The sequence below is a fragment of the Xyrauchen texanus genome, chromosome 12 (assembly GCF_025860055.1).
Source record: "Xyrauchen texanus isolate HMW12.3.18 chromosome 12, RBS_HiC_50CHRs, whole genome shotgun sequence".
NCBI classification, from domain to species: domain Eukaryota; kingdom Metazoa; phylum Chordata; class Actinopteri; order Cypriniformes; family Catostomidae; genus Xyrauchen; species Xyrauchen texanus.
This window is the reverse complement of record NC_068287.1, coordinates 46798814-46820255: the sequence shown is the minus strand read 5'-3', so window position 1 is coordinate 46820255 and position 21442 is coordinate 46798814. Positions and strand designations below refer to the sequence as shown.

Sequence of the window (21442 nt, the reverse complement as noted above, 5' to 3'; positions counted from 1 at the left end):
CTGAAAAGCTCCACCGGAGGTGTGAGTTGAAGATCTTGTGGACAGGGGCCTCCTCCAAATGTTCCCAGTTCATCCGCACTACTTGCTTGGGCTTCCCAGGTCTGTCCAGAGTCTTTCCCCACCCTCTGATCCAACTCACCACCATATGCCTATTGGTTGACAGCTCCGCCCCTCTCTTCACCCGAGTGTTTAAAACATATGGCCTCAGATCCAACGACATGATTACAAAATCGATCATCAACCTTCGGCCTAGGGTGCTCTGGTACCACGTACACTTATGAGCATCCTTATGTTCGAACATGGTGTTTGTTATAGATAATCGATGACTAGTACAGAAGTCTAACAACAAACATCCACTCGGGTTCAGATCGGAGAGGCCGTTCCTCCCAATCACACCTCTCCAGGTGTCCCTGTCTTTTCCCACGTGCACGTTGAAGTCACCCAGCATCACTATGGAGTCCCCTACTGGGGCCCTATTCAGGACTCCATTCAGGATCTCCAAGAATGCCAAATACTCTGAACTGCTATTCAGTGTATATGCACAGACAATAGTCAGAGTCCCCCCCCCACACAACCTGTAGGCATAGGGAGGCGACCCTCTCGTCCACCGGGGTAAACTCCAGTATAGTGCCGCTCAGCCGGGGACTCATGAGTATCCCCATACCCGCCCATCACCTCACACCCTGGGCAACTCCAGAGAAGAATAGAGTCCATCCCCTATCCAGGAGTATGGATCCAGAGCCAAGACTGTGCGTCAAATTAAGCCCCACCAGATCCAACTGGCAGTGCTCCACCTCCCTCACCAGCACCAGCTCCTTCCCCCCTGCGAGGTGACATTCCACATCCCCAGTTCTAAACTTTGCCACCCGGCTCTGGTCTGTCGAGACCCCTGGCCTTCACTGCCACCCATATGGCAGTGCACCCGATTCCTGTGGTTTCTTCAATGGGTGGTGGGCCCAAGGGATGTAGATGGGGTGTCACATCGCTTCTTCAGGCTGTGCCCGGTCGGCTCCGTGGCAAACCCGGCCACCAGGCACTCGGCGACGAGCCCTACATCTGGGCCTAGCTCCAGACGGGGGCCCCGGGCTTCCTCCGGGCAGGGTAACTCCTCCTTTTGCCATTATTTCCATGGGGTCTTTGTGAACCATTCTTAGTCTGGCCCCTCACCTGAGACCACTTTGCCTTGGGAGACACTACCAGGAGCACCTGGCTCCAGACAACTCAGCCCTCAGGATCATAAGGGCACACAAACCTCTCAACAACGATAAGGTGATGGTTTGCCTACTCAATTAATTTAAAAATTATTCTGAGGGGAAAAGTGCAATGGATAATTTATGTGATTTTGATACTTATTTTAAATGTATTGTTAAGAACAGTTCAAAAGTATGGGTGAGGGAGAAATACTGGCAAATAGAAAATCATAGAAAGTAAAAATAAGTAAATCAAGACACACTAATAAGTTTTAAATCCATTTTGATCTATTCTTTAAAACATGATGACATGCACTGGAGGCATTAATAATAATAATAATAATGATGATGATGATGAAGATTGCATATGATCTATCTATTGCAGTTGGAAGTTGATGAATGGTCAGTGCCAATTAGACTACATGCTAACTTCAATACATACATATTCTGTTTTCCTATGTCCCTGTTTTTCATGTTTTTTTCTTATACATAATAATAGCTACATCACTCATAGCATTATTCAAACAAGGTTTGTTTACATTCAGAAGGTATGATTAAAAGTTATTGAGAACATATTGCTTTTCTCTTGATTTTATTCACAAGTGTGATCTTGAGGTACTCAAAAGTAACTGTGGCAGGGCGGACGGCGGGGCCGGGTCGTGATTCTACACACCCGGTCCCTTATTAGGCTAATCAAGCCTCCGAGAGGGATAAAGGCCGACTTCGAAGGATTGTGCGGGAGAGAGAGATCGTTTACGGACATGTCCGTCATGTGTGTGCTTTTGTTTTAAGTTTATTATTAAAATATTATTTATATCATAAAAAAAAAACAGTTCTCCGATACGCCGCAGCTTGTTCCTCGGCCACTCCTCCACCCTCTAACGGACGCTCCGGGCGGATCAGAGGCAGACCTCCAGCCCCTGGCGGACAGAACGCCCCGACGTGTTCTCGGGGAACAGAAGGGGTCTTCCCCGCCCCTGGCAGCAGTTCTCCCGCTCCAGGTGGTCGGCAGCGAGCCCCTCCTCGCTCGCGGTCGGTGGTCTCAAACCCCGCCACATTTCAGCGGCTGGTAGGGGACTCCTCCGCCCCTGGCAGCGGCCCTGACCGCTCCAGGCAGTCGTTTAGGAGCCCCTTCTCTCCTCGCGGTCGGCGACCGTCGTCCGCTTCCAGGCGGCTGGGCTCCTCATCCCCCAGCAGATGGCCGCAGCTGCGCCGTTGGGGTGGACGGTAGTGGCAAGAACTCTACTACGGCGTATCCCTCTTCCCGGATTTCGGCACCAGTGTAAAGTAGTTCAAGGGAAAGGAGGAGGTGAGAACCGGCTTGACGATATAAATAATATTTTAATAATAAACTTAAAACAAAAGCACAAACACACACATGACGGACATGTCCGTAAATGATCTCTCTCTCTCACACAATCCTCCACAGTCGGCCCTTATCTCCCTCGGAGGCTTAATTAGCCTAATAAGGGACCGGGTGTGTAGAATCACGACCCGGCCCCGCCGTCCGCCCTGCCACAGTAACTGATTATATTACTTTCTTAGCAAGGTAACTGTATTACAATAATGATTACATTTTTACCAAGTAATAAGTATTTGTAACAGATTACATTTAAAAAGTAACACTCTCAACCCTGTATCTAATCTTACCTTCGCTGTCTGATAGATTTATTTGTGTATTTGATCCAGACACAGAAATTTGTGCTCTTGCGCAATTTAATAATTAACAGTCATTCAGGGACGACTCGCTGACTTTTAACACTTTCCTCAATAAATAATTACTTCGAAATGTGAGATTAACTAAATGTTCTTGATTTGACTCATATGATTGCAAGGAACATGATGTGTAAGTTCAACCGAAAGGTTTTTTGTTTATTGACTACAAATGAAGAGAAACAGATTTACATTTACATTTATGCATTTGGCAGACACTTTTATCCGAAGTGACTTACAGTGCCCTTATTACAGGGACAATCCCCCTGGAACAACCTGGAGTTAAGTGCCTTGCTCAAGGACACAATGGTGGTGGCTGTGGGGATCGAACCAGGGACCTTCTGATTTCCAGATTACCAGTTATGTGCTTAGACCACTACACCACCACCACATTAGCCTTGTAAGGTTACTTGAATGTTTTATTCAATGAATTTCAGACTTTAAAAATCCTCAACTGTGTTGAAGTAATTTGTTACTTTGAGTAATTTACTTTAATATCTGCATATTAGCATAATGGAGCTAAAGTAGTGTTTTAGAAGGCTGAGTTTTCAGTGGGGTTGCAGAAAGGATTTGTTAGTCTTCCAAAATGTGTTGTGGCTGATTTTAATGATTATATATTAATAATATTTCATTAATAAATATTTTAACTATCGGTAGCTTATCTGTTTATTGAGGTTGCAGCATGGTTGCAGAAAAGTTTTAGATGTTAAGGGGTTAAGGGAACGTTAGGGAAACCATCATGTATAACATAAAATAAATGTTCTACTTCCATAAAGAAAACTTTTGTGGAAAACCTAAAACAACCTTAAAGCGCTGTTCTGGGAACGTTCTGGGAACATTAGGTTTTGGTAACCAAAAATTGTTAGTTGAATATGTACTTATGCATTTTTTACAATGTATTTATTATGTACATTTGTGTTGATGCATTGTACTTATAAATACCTGCATTTAATTACATAGTTACACTGTTAACCGTTCCCCTAAACCTAACCCTTCACCTCTACCCCTACCTGTACCTCAACTTCAGTAACGGCAAATGTGAATGTTTCTGAACAACATGTATTAACACAATAAATTCATTGTTTTGTATGTATTTCAATGTCAGTGCACAGTAGTTAAAGACACCAGGGACCAGTGGAGCCAGTAAATCTGGCTGATCTAGAGTTATCTGTCACTGAATTAATAGAATATTATGAACACAAACAACTAGATATAATCAATGTAAACACATTTATGTTTATGGATATGTATGCAGGTTTTAACTGTTACAATGATTGCAGGCTATAAATGTGTATGAATGTTTATTGTAAATACCTTTCAGAAGTTTTATTGCAATAACAGTCACATCTACAGGAACACTGATCATGAAAAGAGACAAGAAGGACTTTTCATGTTAAGGTGTCCAAGGTAGAAAAAACTAAAACATTGAGCATTTAGCTATAAAACGAACTGATCACATGTCATTTCACTTACATAGTTTTGGGCATTGTAATATGATTGTTCTGTAGTTCATTTAACCCTCCGATGGGATTGAAAAATTGCATCTCTATTTGGTGTTCATGTCTTGGTATTTTTGATGATGATAATGATAAGATTTCTTCCCTGAAGAACAATCAAATTATTAATTTCTTTTGGGATTTTATGCTATTTTTATCTTATTTACATGTACATTTGACCTGTCCAGGGTGTCCCCCGCCTTTCGCCCAATGTTAGCTGGGATAGGCTCCAGCCCCCCGCGACCCTGTACACAGGATAAGCGGTTGACGATGGATGGATGGATGGATGGATGGACATGTACATTTAAAATCTGACCATAAATTTGCATATACAAATTCAGAACTACACTTCTATAAGTTGAAACATGAAGAAATATGAGTATGTGACATATATTGGAGGCAGATTTCTGCCATCTGGTGAATTAAATATAAATAACATGATTGAACATCATGTGACGCCAGTAACAGCCAGTAGACGACTGTAGTCACACACTGTGCAGTCTGATGCTTGTCAGAACCTAATTTTATATTTCATCACAACATCTGCATTTGGATATTTATATATATATATATATATATATATATATATATATATATATATATATATATATATATATATATATATATATATATATATATGTATAGAGACATTATCAAACTATTATTGGTCAAAGTTTAGCATTTAAAAATTGATTTGTCAGTTTTTGCAGTTTATGTCATTATGCTGCAATCAAACCTGACCATGATGTTACAAACACACAGAATAAATAATTTATACCAATAATTTATTTCAAACATAAAATTTAATAACTCAAAGCAAATTCATTATAATGTCAAGAAATGAAAACATCAAGAAACAGAAATGATGTGTGTGTGTGTGTGTGTGTGTGTGTGTGTGTTTAAGTGTGTGTGTTTGAGTGTGTGTGTGTGTGTGTGTGTGTAAGTGTGTGTAAGTGTGTGTGTGTGTGTGTGTGTGTGAGTGTGTAAGTGTGTGTGTGTGTGTGAGTGAGTGTGTGTGTGTGTATTTATCACTGTGTGGGACAAATGTCCCCATAAGGATAGTAAAACCGAAATGTTTGACCTTGTGGGGAAATTTTTTGGTCCCCATGAGAAAACAGCTTATAAATCATACTAAATTATGTTTTTGAAAATGTAAAATGCTAAAGTTTTCTGTGAGGGTTAGGTTTAGGGGTAGGGTTAGGTTTAGGGGATAGAATATAAAGTTTGTACAGTATAAAAACCATTATGTCTATGGAAAGTCCCCATAAAACATGGAAACACAACATGTGTGTGTGTAAGTGTGTGTGTGTGTGTGTGTGTGTAAGTGTGTGTGTGTGTGTGTGTGTGAGTGTGTGTGTGTAAGTGTGTGTGTGTGTGTGAGTGAGTGAGTGTGTGTGTGTGTGTGTGTGTGTGTGTGTGTGTGTGTGTGTGTGTGTGTGTTTGACAGATCATTTTTTTTCCTGTTTTCCCATTCATTTTCAATGGTCAGTCAGTTTTGACCGTGAATATCACCTTAAATGGACCTCTAGCCAAAAGATAATAAAATAATATATGATATGTCACCTTTAAAGGTTTGGTAGGATTAAAACAAAATCTGGTGCGATTGCTCTGTTAGTCCGGATCATTTGAACAAGTGTGAACACACCCTCAACCTGTTCTGTTGAGGGTGGTAATAAAAGCACACAGCATTGATGTGCATCTAATAAATGTTTCTAAGATTCGGATTATAAACTTGAACTAACATCCAACTAGTCAATAAAAGACCATTTAAAACGGCCAAGTAATTATATACAGTTTACCTTCTAGAAAACTACTCACATTATCTCCAATAATGTAGAAAATGCATCGAATTGGATGCTACATGCTCTATAAAAGGTACAACAAATAATAATGAAGTTATTCATACTTTATCTAATAGGTAAATGCAATGGTGAAGATTTGGCTTGAACATTTACTGTAAAAACAAATGTATTGTGACATCAATGACATGGCTCAAAATCAAACATAAATACTATATTAATCATTTAATTCATTAATTACATACATGCTAAATCTTGTAAGAAATTTTTGAGCACACCGGGTGTTTATGAATTGTCCGTCACATCAACTCATATCATCAGTAGATGGAGCTATTGTAATTGGAAAGAGAGACCATAACAAGACTCCAGTTGACCCCTGTCGACAACACACACTACCAACCCTCTGGTAGACACTGTATCTACTATATAGCTTTATAAATAATCATAAATAATTGCAACTCAGATTGGCAGCAAACCACTCATTCACAAGAGATGTTTTTCTGGGGAGAACAAACCCTTCCCCCCTCATTTACACACTTCCCACCCCCCACTTCTCCCTCATGTGTCTTTCAGACACCTCCATTTTCCTTGTTGCCATGACATCACCAGTAGCCCAAGAAACCTATTGAAACAGAGGGACCCAGGAAATGAGGTTACAGGATCAGGAATGTTGGGAGAACAGCTTCCCTACAGCAGAAATGTTCAGAGGAGAGAAGTGCAAAACAGTACAGCAGCATCAGGTCCACAGTTCTCACACATCAACAACAACAACAATACATTACCCATTAATCAATGGAAAGCACAAACATTATCTAATTACAGCCAATCACTCACTGTTACATACGAATCTGGTGCATACGAAGGTAAAAATCTCTTATTACACAGACAAGCAACTATATTCGCCATTAATCGCCAAGACAATCTGTTACAAAGATAAAGCTGAACATTGACATATTTGACACCAGTTTAAGTTATATGGTACATGTGGACTAGTCCTCACAGTGAAAAAGAAATGAAAGCCGATGCATGTAATGTTTTCTACATTAAAATATGTTTTTCTTGTCACTCAATGTGCAGAGTCAGCTATAAGTAAACCATTCATAGGTTAATTTCACCTAAAAGTGTAACACTCGCCATGTTTCCATCTAAGCTGCGTATTTAATGTATGTGGATAATAGGAATATCATAAAAAACATTTAGTGAATAAAGCATTGGCTCCAGCATTTCAGGATGACCAGAGCAACCGTTACCGTGCGTTCAGACCAGTGGCGGCGGGAGCGTCAAAATTGGCTCTGGCTGCCCTGCCAACAACGCTATCGAAAATTTGTGGACGCTCTGACGTATTTGAAATAGGCGGCAACGTTCGTTGAGAATGCTTGGTTTTATGAACTATATTTAAAGGGGCCGCAAAACATCCAGACATGTCAACCGGTATCTTTATTGCCGACATACCACAAGTAGCGTATATCCTCATGAAATATTTGAATATATTATTATATAATATTATATAAACCATAATATCCACTTCATCAACTCACCTGGCACACCAACAATTTCAGACACCTTTGTCCACTCATCGTTTTATTATTATATTTATATCCCTGTAAGCAAACAGGGACAGATCAATATTACGGGAAAACCCGCCACGGCAATAATCAGTTTCTCCTCCATTTTGTCTTCGGCACTAATGTTTGGTGGGAACCAAAGTTTACACGGTTGTGTTCTCTAGACTTAGCTAGAGCGGAGCACTTCTATATTCCAATAGGTTGCCGCCGAACCACGTCACAGCTCATTACCATAATGTTGGCCGCACTTGAACTTTCCTCTGACGCCCACACCGACTAAGACTCGCCGCGCCGCTTCTCGCCGCCGAGAGACGCTGGCTGTCATAGAAAATTAATGACTTTCAGTCGATTTGACGCTCCTGACGCCTCTGGTCTGAACGCACGGTTAAGACTCCAGCACATTTACATAGAAGTTTTCTTCACTCTTCGTTCAGAAAAAAAGAGGTTTGAAAGAGCTGAGAAATGACATGCTTATAGCAAACTTCCAGACATCGGCCATGCCGTTGTGGAAGCTGTTTTGAAGGACATTTCAATATGAGGATACTCAAGACCACATGTAAAACATCAACTAATGTGACATTGAAATGTGTTATAAATAACTTTATGCCTTTTTCATTGAGTAGAATTCACACAAGATCAGCAAAAGAAGTTGTTTTAACCACTCAATGATGATTTAAAGTATATAAATGCAGTAGATAATTTTACTTTGCCTTGTTTACATATGCTAATGCGCTAAGTCCGCTAACATGCTATACCTACAGCTATAATATGCGCCGATGACACTTTGTTAATGTAATTTATGATGACACTGATACTACTGCAAAGATGGGTGCATTAAAGAGTGTTTCTGGGTAGAATACAGACAAATGAATGATGATAGATGCATATCTTATTATAGCAGATGTGTGAATGACACAAGAGTAAATGGGCACTTAAGAGTGTTTGAATAGATTTGATTCCTTTTGTAGACTAATTAAACAAAACAATTCACATGTCATGCTCTTGGAAAATGTCGAACAGATCATACATTTGCACCAGCTCGCTAATAACTGCATGCCGGTGTGCTCAAGTTGACTGATCTTAACTGACCTAACAGGAATTACCTGTCGAATTCAAAGTAGGTGGAGCTCCAGGTTACACCTACCGATGACGTGGACCAATGGCAGTAAGAAGACGTTCAGAAGCCGGTAAGAATAATTCTATCAGGAAGACTCGCAGACTTGAGTGAAACTTAAGATGACATTTATTTGATGAATGTAAAACAGAAACGTAATGTCTCTCTTTGGCGTAAGCCCCGTCTGGCGGTCCGAAGTAGTAGTACTCAGAACCGTTGTATCCTGCCGGAAGGGCAAGGAGCCTACCCCCGTGCAGGACGGGACTCAACAAGTGGTGGTGGGGTGGAGGAGGTTGCTGTGTTAGCGCACTGAAACAGCAATGTGATAGATTATAAGCAGACTAGGAGTTACGGTACCCAGCTAATGGTGCGATGATGTACAGCTGCTTGTCTTCCCGCTAGAACTACGCAGCGCTTACATTTCCCAAAGGTTCGCCATGGTAAGATGTTTCAAATCATCGAAAAACAAATGCAAAAAACTTTGTTTTGGCCAGATACAATTCTAAATGACGTCACACCCATTTGTCCTTTTGATTTCATTGGAACTGCGCACAGGCCTTTTAGTTTCGTTATGAGCAAATTGTTCAGTCGCATGACTTGTTGAGGCAATCATGTAACATTTGTTATGCACATCTAGAAATGTATTCAGTAAATGGTTTTCCATCGTAGCTTATGTGCATTTCGTCTTATTGAATAAAAAATGTTCTACCTCAAGCAAACATGTTTTCTATGCACCTTTTGGAGATTTATTCACATCTTGGTGTTTCCAGCCAGGATTTTTTATACGATATTCCCAAATTCACACTCAAATACATGGAAACCCAGCTAAAATGGCTTGATCAACATATTCTATTTGTTTGAGGGGCCTGTCCAGCCCGACACAGCAAGATTGGCTCGACAAGTGTTCTGAGTTTGGGGCGGGACTATCTGTTACAACCAATTGAAGATGAGGAGATTTTTCTGAAATGTGTTTGAAAACAGCGATTTTTACGATTGCATTTGGTGACTGACGATAACGCCTCGGGTGTACTTTGTCTTTCCGTGTTCTCGCTTATTGTCGGGTGCTCAGTCTTTCAAAGTATGCTCTTTTGGCTGTGAGCAAAGATGAATGCGTTCGACACATGGCAGTACATTTGCTTTGTGATACTCTTTTAGTAAACTCAATGGCACGCGCATGCATCAAGCATATTGTGCGCATTCCAATCAGCAAAGTGAACAACAAAAGTATACTTTGGCCTTAATGGCGCATAAATTACATACTTCAGCTTTAATAACACACCAGTTGTTGAGCAAGAAATATTAACTACAGGGAATAGACTCTTCTGGAACGTGTTTGTTTAAATACTGAAAACTCAAAGTTACTGCATTCAGAACACACACACACAGACACCAATTACAGAAAAACAACTCTTGTGAAAGACGAACAGTACAAATAATAGATTCATAAGAATGTTATGGGTTAAATTTGGCACACATGTAGAATGCAGGTGTAGCTATTGGACAGTATAGTGTTAATCTAAATGTTTGAGATAGAGCATTGATATTGCTAGTTCAGATGTTGGGCTGAATGGGGCTGGGACTCTCAGTGATGTGTCTCCAGTTCCACCACAGTCCAGTCGCCTTGCGGGGAGCTGCATTGGCTGATGGGGGAGTAGCTACTGACGGAGGCGACTGTCGCTGTTGATGAGTCAAACTGGGACATGATGTGGGGCCACAGGCTGCTCTCTAGAGGGCTTAGAATGCCTCCGCCCTGCCCAGGCAGGTACAAGAGCGGTGGACAGCCGTCCTCACCATCAAGAAGCAGGGCCTGGTTAATCAGCTGCTGGACCATGTCAAGTTTTGTGTTCCAGTCCAGCTCCTGTGGAGGAGGTCGACGAAGGTTTCCATTGGCGACTCTCAGAGGCAAGTTGGTCGGGACAGGATTGCCGTTAAGGTTGGGGGATTCTTTATTTTTTGCAGATCCATTCCCAGTCTCCTCGTTTTCCTCCTCGCTGGTCTCCATGGCCTCATAGATGGTGCAGAGTCCAGAAGAGGGTGACAGTTGTCCTTTCAACTGTTGCTGCTGCTGTTTGTGTCTTTGTTGCTGCTCCATTTCCAGTTGTCGCTGCAAAAGCTGCCTGCGGATCCTGTGTTCCTGCTGCTGCTGTTGCAGCTGTAACTGAAGCAGCTCACGCCGTTGCCTCTCTAGCGCCCTCTGCTGCTCCTGCCGCTGCCGTTCCTCCTCCAGACACAGGCGCTGCTGCCGTTCCTTCTCCTGACGCTGCCAAATATGCCGCAGCTGCAGCTCATGCTGCTTTAATCGCCGCATCTGCCCGTTTGGTACCGGTGCATTCTGCGGGGCCCTCGGAGGAGCATCAGCAGGCAACCTGCAAGGCTCTACTGACCGGATGTTGGTTTGAGGCTGTGGGAGCCTGTAGGTGTTGGGTAACGGGGCAAGGTAGTTATTGTCATTCATCTTTTGGGTTAGTATTGGATGGTTACCATTCTCCTGTTGACTTGGTGGAAGCTCACCGGTGTACATACTGTTCCCGCACATCCCTGTGGACAGTCAACAGCACTTGCAATATGCATTACTGACAGAGGCATTCATTATGTAGAAGGGTGTGAGCAAACAGGAACAGAGGACAAGAGGAACATGCAGACAAGAAAACAAATAGACAAAACTGTTAATAAAGTCAGAGGAGTCTGTTAACAAGGACACAGGAGTTGAGTTTTCCCACACATCCTTCATCATCCTGTAAACACCTAAACTAGCAAACCACCACTTAAAGTGATAGTTCACCCAAAAGTGTAAATTCTGTCATCATTTGCATCACCGAAAGGTGACCGAGGCCGGAGAAAGATCATGCAGGGTAAGTAAATGATGATCAAATGTTTATTCTTGGGTGAACTAAACCTTTTTAATCGTATTAAGTCATAAGTGAGATTTTGTGACTCAGAAAGTTTCACCAGTGAGATTCGACAGAATTGTTCAGTACTTCTGACTTTAAATGTTTACAAAAATACAACAAACCTCTTCATAGAATCTTTTTAGGGCTGTTAAATGAGCTTTGGACATGTGGTCACTTTAAGTTTTATATTAGGAGCAATCAAAAGAGATTTGATGAATAGTGTTTGAAATAGTTTGTGTATGTGTTGAAGAGAGACTGACTGTTCGACAAAGTACCTGGGCTTCAAAAAACACAGAAAATCCATAATTAACTATTATACCATCCATAATGTACTGTAACGACTGTACTGTCTTTCCTATCTTAATGCTGTTAGTGTTAAAAACACTGCACAAATACTTAAAACACATTTAAATAATAATATAATAAATCATATGTACTGAATTGTATTTAAATTATGAATACATCAAAATAATAAAATGAAAAGAAAATGAAATTAATAAAAAATAATGCATTAAATTAATGAATGGCATTTTAAGTTAAATGATATAATGTACATTGTCAAGAAAGTAATTAATTAAACATATACGTTTTTAATTAATCATTTAAATGGAAATAATGTTTTATAGAAATTTGGAGAGAACACACTGACCATGGCTTGGGGTCCGGTAGTTTAAACGACCCAACTGCCAAAGGTCCAGAATTTAAGTCCGTTTTTTTGTATTATTGTTCATTAATATCAGCCTTTACAGGAGTTACATGCGCAGCAACAGGCGTTGTGCACTCATAGCAAAATCTGTTGAGCGCGGGAAAGTTATTTGACATTCAACATTCGGTTTGGCAGATGTAAGGGACCGTCTGAAAACTCCACGAAAACATAGTTTAGTTTACCCCAGAGCCATAGGTTTGCCCTAAAACATAGATGTCCATTCATTCATTCAATTCACCTACAAGTTATTCATAAAAATAAAACTGTAAAATACATTTTCACATTCAGAATGTTCTTATAACTTCCCAGAGGACAGACAGACTTATTAAAGGATAGAGTATTACAGTATCATCAATTATATAAGTACATTAATCAATTATTTTATAGAAAAAAATCACTAAAATTAACCAAAATTAAATTCTCATTTTAAAGGCTGTAGGTTTTTTGTGATTAAGTAGTAAGTCCTTCTGTCCCCTAAAATGTATTACTGTACTTATGTAATTGATCATACTGTAATAATCTACAGGTCTGTAGTGTGTATGTCTGTACTCTGGGAAGTTATAAGAACATTATGAATGTGAAAATGTATTTTACAGTTTTGTAACTTGCAGGTGAATTGAATGAATGAGTGGACATCTGTGTTTTAGTGTAGTGAGTGGAGTTTTCAGACCGTCCCTTACATCTGCGGAACCTAATGTCGAACGTCAAACTTTCCTGCGCTAAATCAGTGAGGCCAACCACATCCGGCTGGAGCAGGAGAGACGGAAGAGAAAGCAGGTATGGTTGTTATACTTGGTAAGCAATTTGACAACATTGTGGTAAATATTTTCAGTGCATCAAAAAGTGTGCTCATTAAGATACCAGCAGATAAACTAATCCAGCACATAAAGTATAAAAAGTCACCAAAATGAAGTATTTGAACCTCATAATTAAATACAAAATGAGGGGGGAAACTGCTAAAAGTTCCACTTTGAAAAAAAGTTTTAAAAAAAGTAGCCACTTAGGCTGGCTACAGGCCTGAGCTTGACATAGCGGCCTAAAAATGCTTTATTTATGACGTGACCAAAGTAAGGTCTATGCTCCAAAAGCGTAAATCTGAGGCATGTGTACATTGATGCATCCTTAGAAAAGGCCTTATAATAAATCTGGGACAGATTGACTAATTCAATTGCAAAATGGATTGCTTTGGACTCTATGCCAAAGGTAGGCTCAATAATATGGAAAAACAATATTTTGCCTTCTAAAGACACATTTTAAATTGTCTTCTCAACTCTTTACTTGTCTGCCACAATAATGTGATGCATTTTAATTATCTGAATTATTATATTCATAGTATATAATATAGTTAGAATTATTTAAATATAACTTTTTATAATTATTTAATCATTGAGGGCCTCTCTCAGGAAACATTTGCATATGCATTTAATTCATGTAATTAATTTGATTAAACATTTTATCGATTGACAGCCCTAGTAAAAAACTAAATTACAGTTTCAAGAATCAATTACTGCAACAACTGAAAACAGATCTGTTGGCCTGAAAGGACTATTACATTAAGGATAAACAGCACTTCAGGGTTTAATTTAAATCCATATATATATATGAAATTACTGTTTTTTTTGGTTTTTTTTATGGCAGGTAGTCCAAGGAGAAGAACAGGGTAAATCTGCTATCAGGAGATATGGGAGAGAGGGAGATGGAAGGGGAAAGGTAGACTGATTCCCTGACACACCTTCAATACCCAATACATATTCAGGCAGGTTTTGGAATGTTGGAGCATGAATGTGTGTACCAATGGATGTCATGCAGTGGAAGTGTCTAAACTAAGCCAAATGTGTTGGGCTTTTAAAGAAGGGTCCTTGTCCTGAGTTTCGGGTTGGGACATGCCATAAATGAGGGGATCATAGACAATGAAAACTAAGTATCATTTCATCAAAATGCCATCTGGAATAAACACAATTTCAGCAAAGATCCATTTCCATTATGCCACAAAAAATGAGAAAACAAACAGGAAAAGACAGTCTTGAATGATGTTTAATGGAATTTTGAAATAACCTTGAAGTTATTGAGAATCATTAATGTCGCTATATTATGTTTGGAATCATACCAAGATAACAATTTCTTAATTAGTTGCACATGCAGGTTCCAATTCTTGTTCAAATGTCCCAATGCTCACACTACATTGACCTGTGAGCATCATTTTAAGATTTACAAATCCAGGAAAACACTCTTTAATTTCCATAAACAGAAATGGTTAGCCTGTTCCGAAGTACAAATGTCCAACTACTGTAAATGAAATAATCCAGATCAATCTGAGCCCAGTACTTTAAAACAGTTAAGTTACGTGCTAATGAGAATCTATGTTACCTTTCACAAAAATGTTCAGCAGTTCTTGAAAGTTAGCCCAAAACTAAAACACAACAGAAATTGAGTATGACTTGCCATCTAACACACCTCCCTATGTCAAACACTTGAGAGAAAAGCTTCTGTAGAATATCTAACCAGTATTTAATGCTAAAAAAGCTAGGGCTGGACACTGGAACAAGTTTAAAATGACAATAAAGCTAGCTTTACAGTGCAGGAAAACTGATGTGTGTACAAACATTTAGGTAAGACAGGGATATTGACAACAAATCAAACAAAAAACAAGAAAAAAAAAACAAAGTATAAAAAAATTGACATTTTTTCGGTAAAAACAGTAGGATAAATACAAAGATAGGTTGAGTCCATCCCATGGGTTTCTTTTTTTCTTCACTCTTTTTTTTTCTCTCCTTTCATTAAAGGACTTCATCTTAACTTTTTCTAACATTGCAGGTTCAGGGGTGCTATGAAATGCAGTGTTATTTAAAAAGTACATTCTACTGGAAAATGAGAAAAGCTACTGTACATACATAACTTTAAGCCATACAATCATAACCATGATGATGGTAATTGAAGAACAGAGAGCAGCTCAGACAAAGCAATAATCCCTCACATGAAAGCTCTCCTTTTCTCTTCCCCCATCCGTTACTTATTACTATGCATTTCTTCTTGCTAACCCCACATTTGGAAGAAATGTTGAACAAAGGGTGGTGGGCATGGGGTTTAGGGTAGACAAGGTGCATTCCAAAGGAGGGACTTTATACGTTACCTGCCAGAAAGTTATCAGTCTTATCACATATAGCAGAGTAGTAGGGTGGTTGGCCATCTAAATGGTCCCCATGTTGGGGTGAGAGATGCATGGGGGACTCAGGATCCATCTCCGCCATAGCACATGGATCTGTCTTCTCGTCAAAGCCGGCATCGCTCTCTTTGGGCTCACTGATAGGCAGCAAATCCACTGGGCAGCCCAACAAGTCGTCGCTGTAAGCAGAAGCTGCTGGGAGTGTGAGCTCCTTGATGAAAAAGGGATTCTTAGCCTCTTCTGGAAGCTGCTCCTCATTTTCCAGGCTAAAGATACCTGGACTCTTCCCACAGCTCTCAGCTGTGGAGTGGGCATTGGAGTTAGATGCAGAGCAGTCAAAACCATAGGAGGCCACAGAGTTGGCTGACTGAGGAGTATCGCCATCTTCCTCACCAATGTGCTCAGGGGCCTCCTCATCTTCCTCCAGGGCAGCAAGGTTGTGGGAGACAGAAGTGCTCTCTTCAGCCGCAACATCAGGGTAATTGATCTGCATCTCACCCTCTGTATCACTGGCCTCATCACCAGAAGTTGAGGGTGAGGATGGAACAGAGGCTGGTGCTGTTGTAGCATCACCCATCACCTCATCTGCAGGCAGTGTTTCTGCCTCTTCCTCCTCCCCATCGCCACGCTCTAGATGGATACCAAGGTCCTGCTCCATGTCTGTCTGCATGGTAGGGATTGGTGTCTGCTGTTTGTCTGATCGGGACTCTACACCTGAACTGCTATCGTAGTCTTGAAGCTCCTCTGGTGTGCTGGTCTCACTGCTGCTGTGGGCAGCCAGGGCTGTCCCACTTAGAGTGCTGGATTGGGAAATTCTGTTGGCAGGTGCCTCCAAGATGCCTGACTCTGCTGGGACTGAGCTGTCTGTCTCCTCTTGGATGTCATGTTGAGGTTCTGAAGTCTGGATCAGGGGTGGACTCATTTCTAGAAAGGCCCGAGCTGGAGATTTAGGCGGGGTGTCTGTATCAGCTGAAAATTTGGTGGTTGTGTCTGGATAAGTGGCAAAATTGGTGTGGGTTTCTGAATCTGCAGTTCTCATGTCCAGCAAGCTTGATTCAGACAAAATGGAAGTGGGCTGTGCCCAGGGATCGGAGAATGGATTGGAATGACTCCAGACTTCTGTGACAGGTATAGATGGTGCTGGTGCAGTGTGGCCCATGTTGTTCAGACCCAGATGCCTCTCCTCTGTGTAATCATCACCATCATCATCATTGTCATTGTCATCATCAACACTATCACCATCATTTCCACAAACCCCAAGTCCACTCTCAGCCATGCCTCCACTGACCATCTCCACATCTTCTTCCATCACCTCTAATTCTTTTTGATGTGTGTGATGTTCATCTTGTTCTGAACCTGCATCCATGTCTTCCTTCTCATGCTCTTCTTCTTTATCCTCATCCTCTTCCTCATCCTCCTCTTCGCTGAAAGACTGGATTCCAGGAGGACCTGTGAATGGTTGTTCCCTTTCTGCTTCACTCATGAAGTTTTCTGCACTGAAGGGAGATGTCACTTCTGCATCAAGTTTGTGACCACTGTGTATGTCATCTGATTTCATCATACCCCAATCAGAGCTGCCAAAATCTGCCACTCCTTTTTTAAAATCATCCTCCATCTCTTTTTGGGGCATTGCTTGCTCTATGTCAACCTCAATTACTTCGTCCTTCTCCTCCTCCTCCTCCTCCTCTTCTTCTTCCTCCGCCGCCTCCTCCTCCTCCACTTCCTCATCATCATCATCATGAATGTCTTCATTAATCTCTTCTTCGGCTTTCTCCACTTCCTCCTCTCTCTCTTGACAGGTGGAGACAGGAGCTTTACTTCTGAAGTGATCTGCACTAGTGGAGCTTAGCAGATCAAAGTCTCCCATCAGATTCTCTGCTGCAGAGGAGGAAATCTTTATATCATCCTGCACTGTTTCTTCATCCTGCTCCTGGCTCTCTGGGGTGACAGTGCTGGGGAACAGTGACATGCTCTGAGCCCAGGGTTCAGCTGGACCCTGCAAGCCCAGAAAGGGAGCTGAGCTCTTGAGCTCAGTTGGCATGGGCATTGGTTCGGTGGGAGAGGATGGAGGGGACAATACTGTGGTGCCCAGGGGAGACACAGTAGGCACTGGTTCCTCCAGGCTGACCAGGTCAACTTGAGCAGCCAGTTGGGACATGGCACTGTCATCTTTATAAAAGTCCATGCTCTGGGGGTCTTGGGGATAGATGTGTTCCACCTCCTCAGAGGAAGGAGAAATGACAGGTGTAACTGATTCTTCATATGCCTCATCAAATGTAGAAGGAATAACAGGTGCAACTTTATCTGCAGGTGCCTCTTCAGAGGCAGGAGGAATGACAAGTGTAACTTTAGGTGTCTCAAAGTTAGGAGAATTGACAGATGTAACCATTTCTTCAGATTCCTTATTAAAGGTAGGTGGAATAACAGGTGCATCTGTGTCTTCAGGTGTATGCTCAGAGGTAGGAGAAATGACAGGTATAACTGTTTCTTCAGGTGTCTCCTCAAAGGTAGGAGGAATGAAAGGTGCAACTTTATCTGCAGGTGCCTCCTCAAAAGGAGGAGGAATGACAGGAGCAACTTTATCTGCAGGTGCCTCCTCAAAGGTAGGAGAAATGACAGGTATAACTGTTTTTTCAGGTGCCTCCTCAAAGGTAGGAGGAATGAAAGGTGCAACATTATCTGCAGGTGCCTCCTCAAAAGTAGGAGGAATGACAGGAGCAACTTTTTCTGCAGGTGCCTCCTCAAAGGTAGGAGAAATGACAGGTATAACTGTTTCTTCAGGTGCCTCCTCAAAGGTAGGAGGAATGAAAGGTGCAACTTTATCTGCAGGTGCCTCCTCAAGGGTAGGAGGAATAACAGGTGCAACTCTATCTGCAGGTGCCTCCTCAAATGAAGGAGGAATGACAGGTGCAACTCTGTCTGCAGGTGCCTCCTCAAATGTAGGAGGAATGACAGGTGCAACATTATCTGCAGGTGCCTCCTCAAATGTAGGAGGAATGACAGGAGCAACGTTATCTGCAGGTGCCTCCTCAAATGTAGGAGGAATGACAGGTGCAACTCTATCTGCAGGTGCCTCCTCAAATGTAGGAGGAATGACAGGTGCAACTCTATCTGCAGGTGCCTCCTCAAATGTAGGAGGAATGACAGGAGCAACGTTATCTGCAGGTGCCTCCTCAAATGTAGGAGGAATGACAGGTGCAACTCTATCTGCAGGTGCCTCCTCAAATGTAGGAGGAATGACAGGTGCAACTCTATCTGCAGGTGCCTCCTCAAAGGTAGGAGGAATGACAGGTGCAACTTTATCTGCAGGGGCCTCCTCAAAGGTTTGAGGAATTACAGGTGAAACTTTATCTGCAGGTTCCTCTTCAAAGGCAGGAGGAATGACAGTTGTGATTTCAGGTGTCTCAAAGGTAGACAGAATGACCTGTGTAACTTTGTCTTCTGGTACATCCTCTGAGGTAGGAGGAATGATAGATGGAACTGTTTCTTCAAATGCCTCCTTGGAGGCAGGAGGAATATGAGATGTAAACAAGTCTTCAGATTTAACCTCAGAGACAGCAGGAATGACAGGTTTAAGCAAGTCCTCAGGTGACTCCTCAGAGGAAGCAGGAAGAACAGGTGTAGCTGAGTCTTCTGGTGTTTCCTCAGTGTTTGCCATGGAAGCAGCAACAGCAGCAGCTACAGTTGTGGCTGCAGCTACAGCCACAGTGGGTACCACATCATCCTTCTCACCCTCTGTGGCTGCAGCATCTGCAGACTGAGTAGCTTTAGGGCCACGCTTCACTGGCATTGGAGTGCTGCTGCCAACTGCCTTCTTTGGACTGCTTGCTTTAGCACTGGGCTTGCTGCCTGTGGTCTTGGTGCTTGCGCTGACCTCCTTAGAAGGTGTAGCCTTGCTGTCCTTGGGTTTACTAGTCTTAGCATCTGCTGCCTTGCTGGAGGTTGTAGGTTTCTTGGAGGCCGATTCTGGCTTGGCAGAGGTGGCTGACTTGGGGGTGTCGGGTTTGGTGGTCTTGGCTGGTGCTGGCCGGGTGAGCGGAGAGGCAGAGGGCTTCTTAGCCACTGGGGTAGATGGCTGCTTGCTGACATCTAAAGAAAAGAGCATATTTATAATTTCAAACTCAGCATCACAGTTTCAAATTAATTGAAACTTAGCATTAAAAGGAATGTTCTGGGTTCAATCTAAATTAAGCTGAATGGACAGCATTTGTGACAATTTTGATTACCAGAAGAAATAAGCAGCAGCAAAAATCACAGTTAAAGTGAGGCACTTACAATGGAAGTGAAAGGGGGTGTTTCATTAAAATAGAAACCATTTAAAAGTATAGCCATAAGACTTAAATATGCAGTATATGATCATAAGAATATTATTTGCATGTGTTAAAATCGCATACTAACCTTATTTGTGTTAAGTTATATTCAATAATACAATTTTGTTGTCATGACGACGCAATGCAATAAACCCTGTAAGCTGGTTAACATGGAAAATCCCTGACTTTATCACAGTAATATCATATTACAACTTATAACATTTACATATTGTGGCTATACCTTTGAAAAAGTGTGTATTTTAACATTTATGGAGTGGGCCCCATTCACTTCCATTTTAAGTGCCTCACAATAAATCCAGTTTTTGTCTTTTTTAAATAAAAGAGGAAAGAGTCCATGTTACTTTTTGTGGTAATCAACATTATGCCACAAATGCTGTCGATTGAGCTTAACTTGTAACATTACTTCAATGATTAATGATTACTACATTATTCCATGAGATAAGAGATAAGCTAACCTTTCTTGACAGGTGTTGTGGTCTTAGGGGGCAGAGTGGGTGTGCGGCCAGCAGGGGGCGCTGTGGTTTTAGCAGAAGAGGGTTTAGCAGTGGTGGATGGTGTCTTGGGTGTAGCAGTAGTTGGCCTGGATGCTGATGTAGTTGTCTTGGCGGCAGTTGTGGGTGTCACTGGCTTTGGAGTGGCAGGGGAAGACCGGGCAGTGGGAGCAGATCCAGCAGGTCTGAATGGCAGATGTGACAGACGAAAAGGGAAAATTGTTAGACAGGAAGACTGGTTTAAATCAGAATAACAGGTGTGGTGAGTCATTGAATCATTTTTAAGTTTGGCAGCTCCCATCTTGCACAACTATTCAGTAGGAGACTTCCGTTTAGGTTTCATGACCAGCTTGATCAAGTAAGGACCTCCACAAAGCTGGAAAATGCAGATAAAGACCCATACAAAACTGGCAAGTAAGATTGAATACTACTGTGTATGAGCAAAGGTGCATTCTCTCTTCTCTTCTGAAATTTCAGCTGTGGGTGAAGGGTCATAAATTTGCCAGCTAATCAGCCAAAGCCCCATTTAAAGCAGTGACTCAGACTCAGCTCTGATTAGTCACCCTGCAGAAGGGCCTGAGGCTGGATAGGTAGCTCAGGAAACCAACTTAAGTAACACTGACTACTAGAAAAAAACACTCTTCCAGAAATCCCTCCCACCCCCAGCTTTCTATCCATAATGCCTCCGTTCTATCCTGGGTTGTCTGTGACATGCCTGACTCAGTGATGACACATGTTATGACCAGGGTTGTCCAGTATGAGCTCAGCCAGGCCCAGCCCATGCCAAAGACACTGCAACGAACATCCAGGTCAAGTCTGAGTAAACTAACCCAGACCCTTCGTGCCTGCCAGGAGTTTCTGATTTCTTCCGTCTACGCTCCACTGCATGAGTCTCTCCGGCTCTAAATAAAGAACTGTAGAGCACGAGGCAGGATGCGTATCAGCGCAGAAGACACAGCGAGCACCATGTTAATCTTTCATTG

General features: G+C 41.8%; 2 protein-coding genes across 2 annotated transcripts in view; both read right to left on the bottom strand.

Moving 5' to 3' along the window:
• Window positions 1-10459: 10459 nt before the first annotated feature.
• LOC127652378 (alpha-protein kinase 1-like) lies at window positions 10460-11413 on the bottom strand. Its single transcript, XM_052138483.1, has one exon. It carries the CDS (start codon window positions 11411-11413, stop codon window positions 10460-10462), a length of 954 nt encoding a protein of 317 aa, XP_051994443.1.
• A 3077-nt stretch (window positions 11414-14490) lies between these two features.
• The window catches only part of LOC127652410 (nascent polypeptide-associated complex subunit alpha, muscle-specific form-like), a 29745-nt gene continuing 22793 nt past the window's right edge, over window positions 14491-21442 (bottom strand). Inside the window, exons 4-5 of the mRNA XM_052138533.1 lie at window positions 20424-20644; window positions 14491-19726 (exon numbers count right to left, since the gene is read on the bottom strand). Of these exons, the coding sequence (XP_051994493.1) occupies window positions 15594-19726; window positions 20424-20644 (4354 nt within the window). The 3' untranslated portion in view covers window positions 14491-15593. The remainder of the gene's footprint in view (window positions 19727-20423; window positions 20645-21442) is intronic.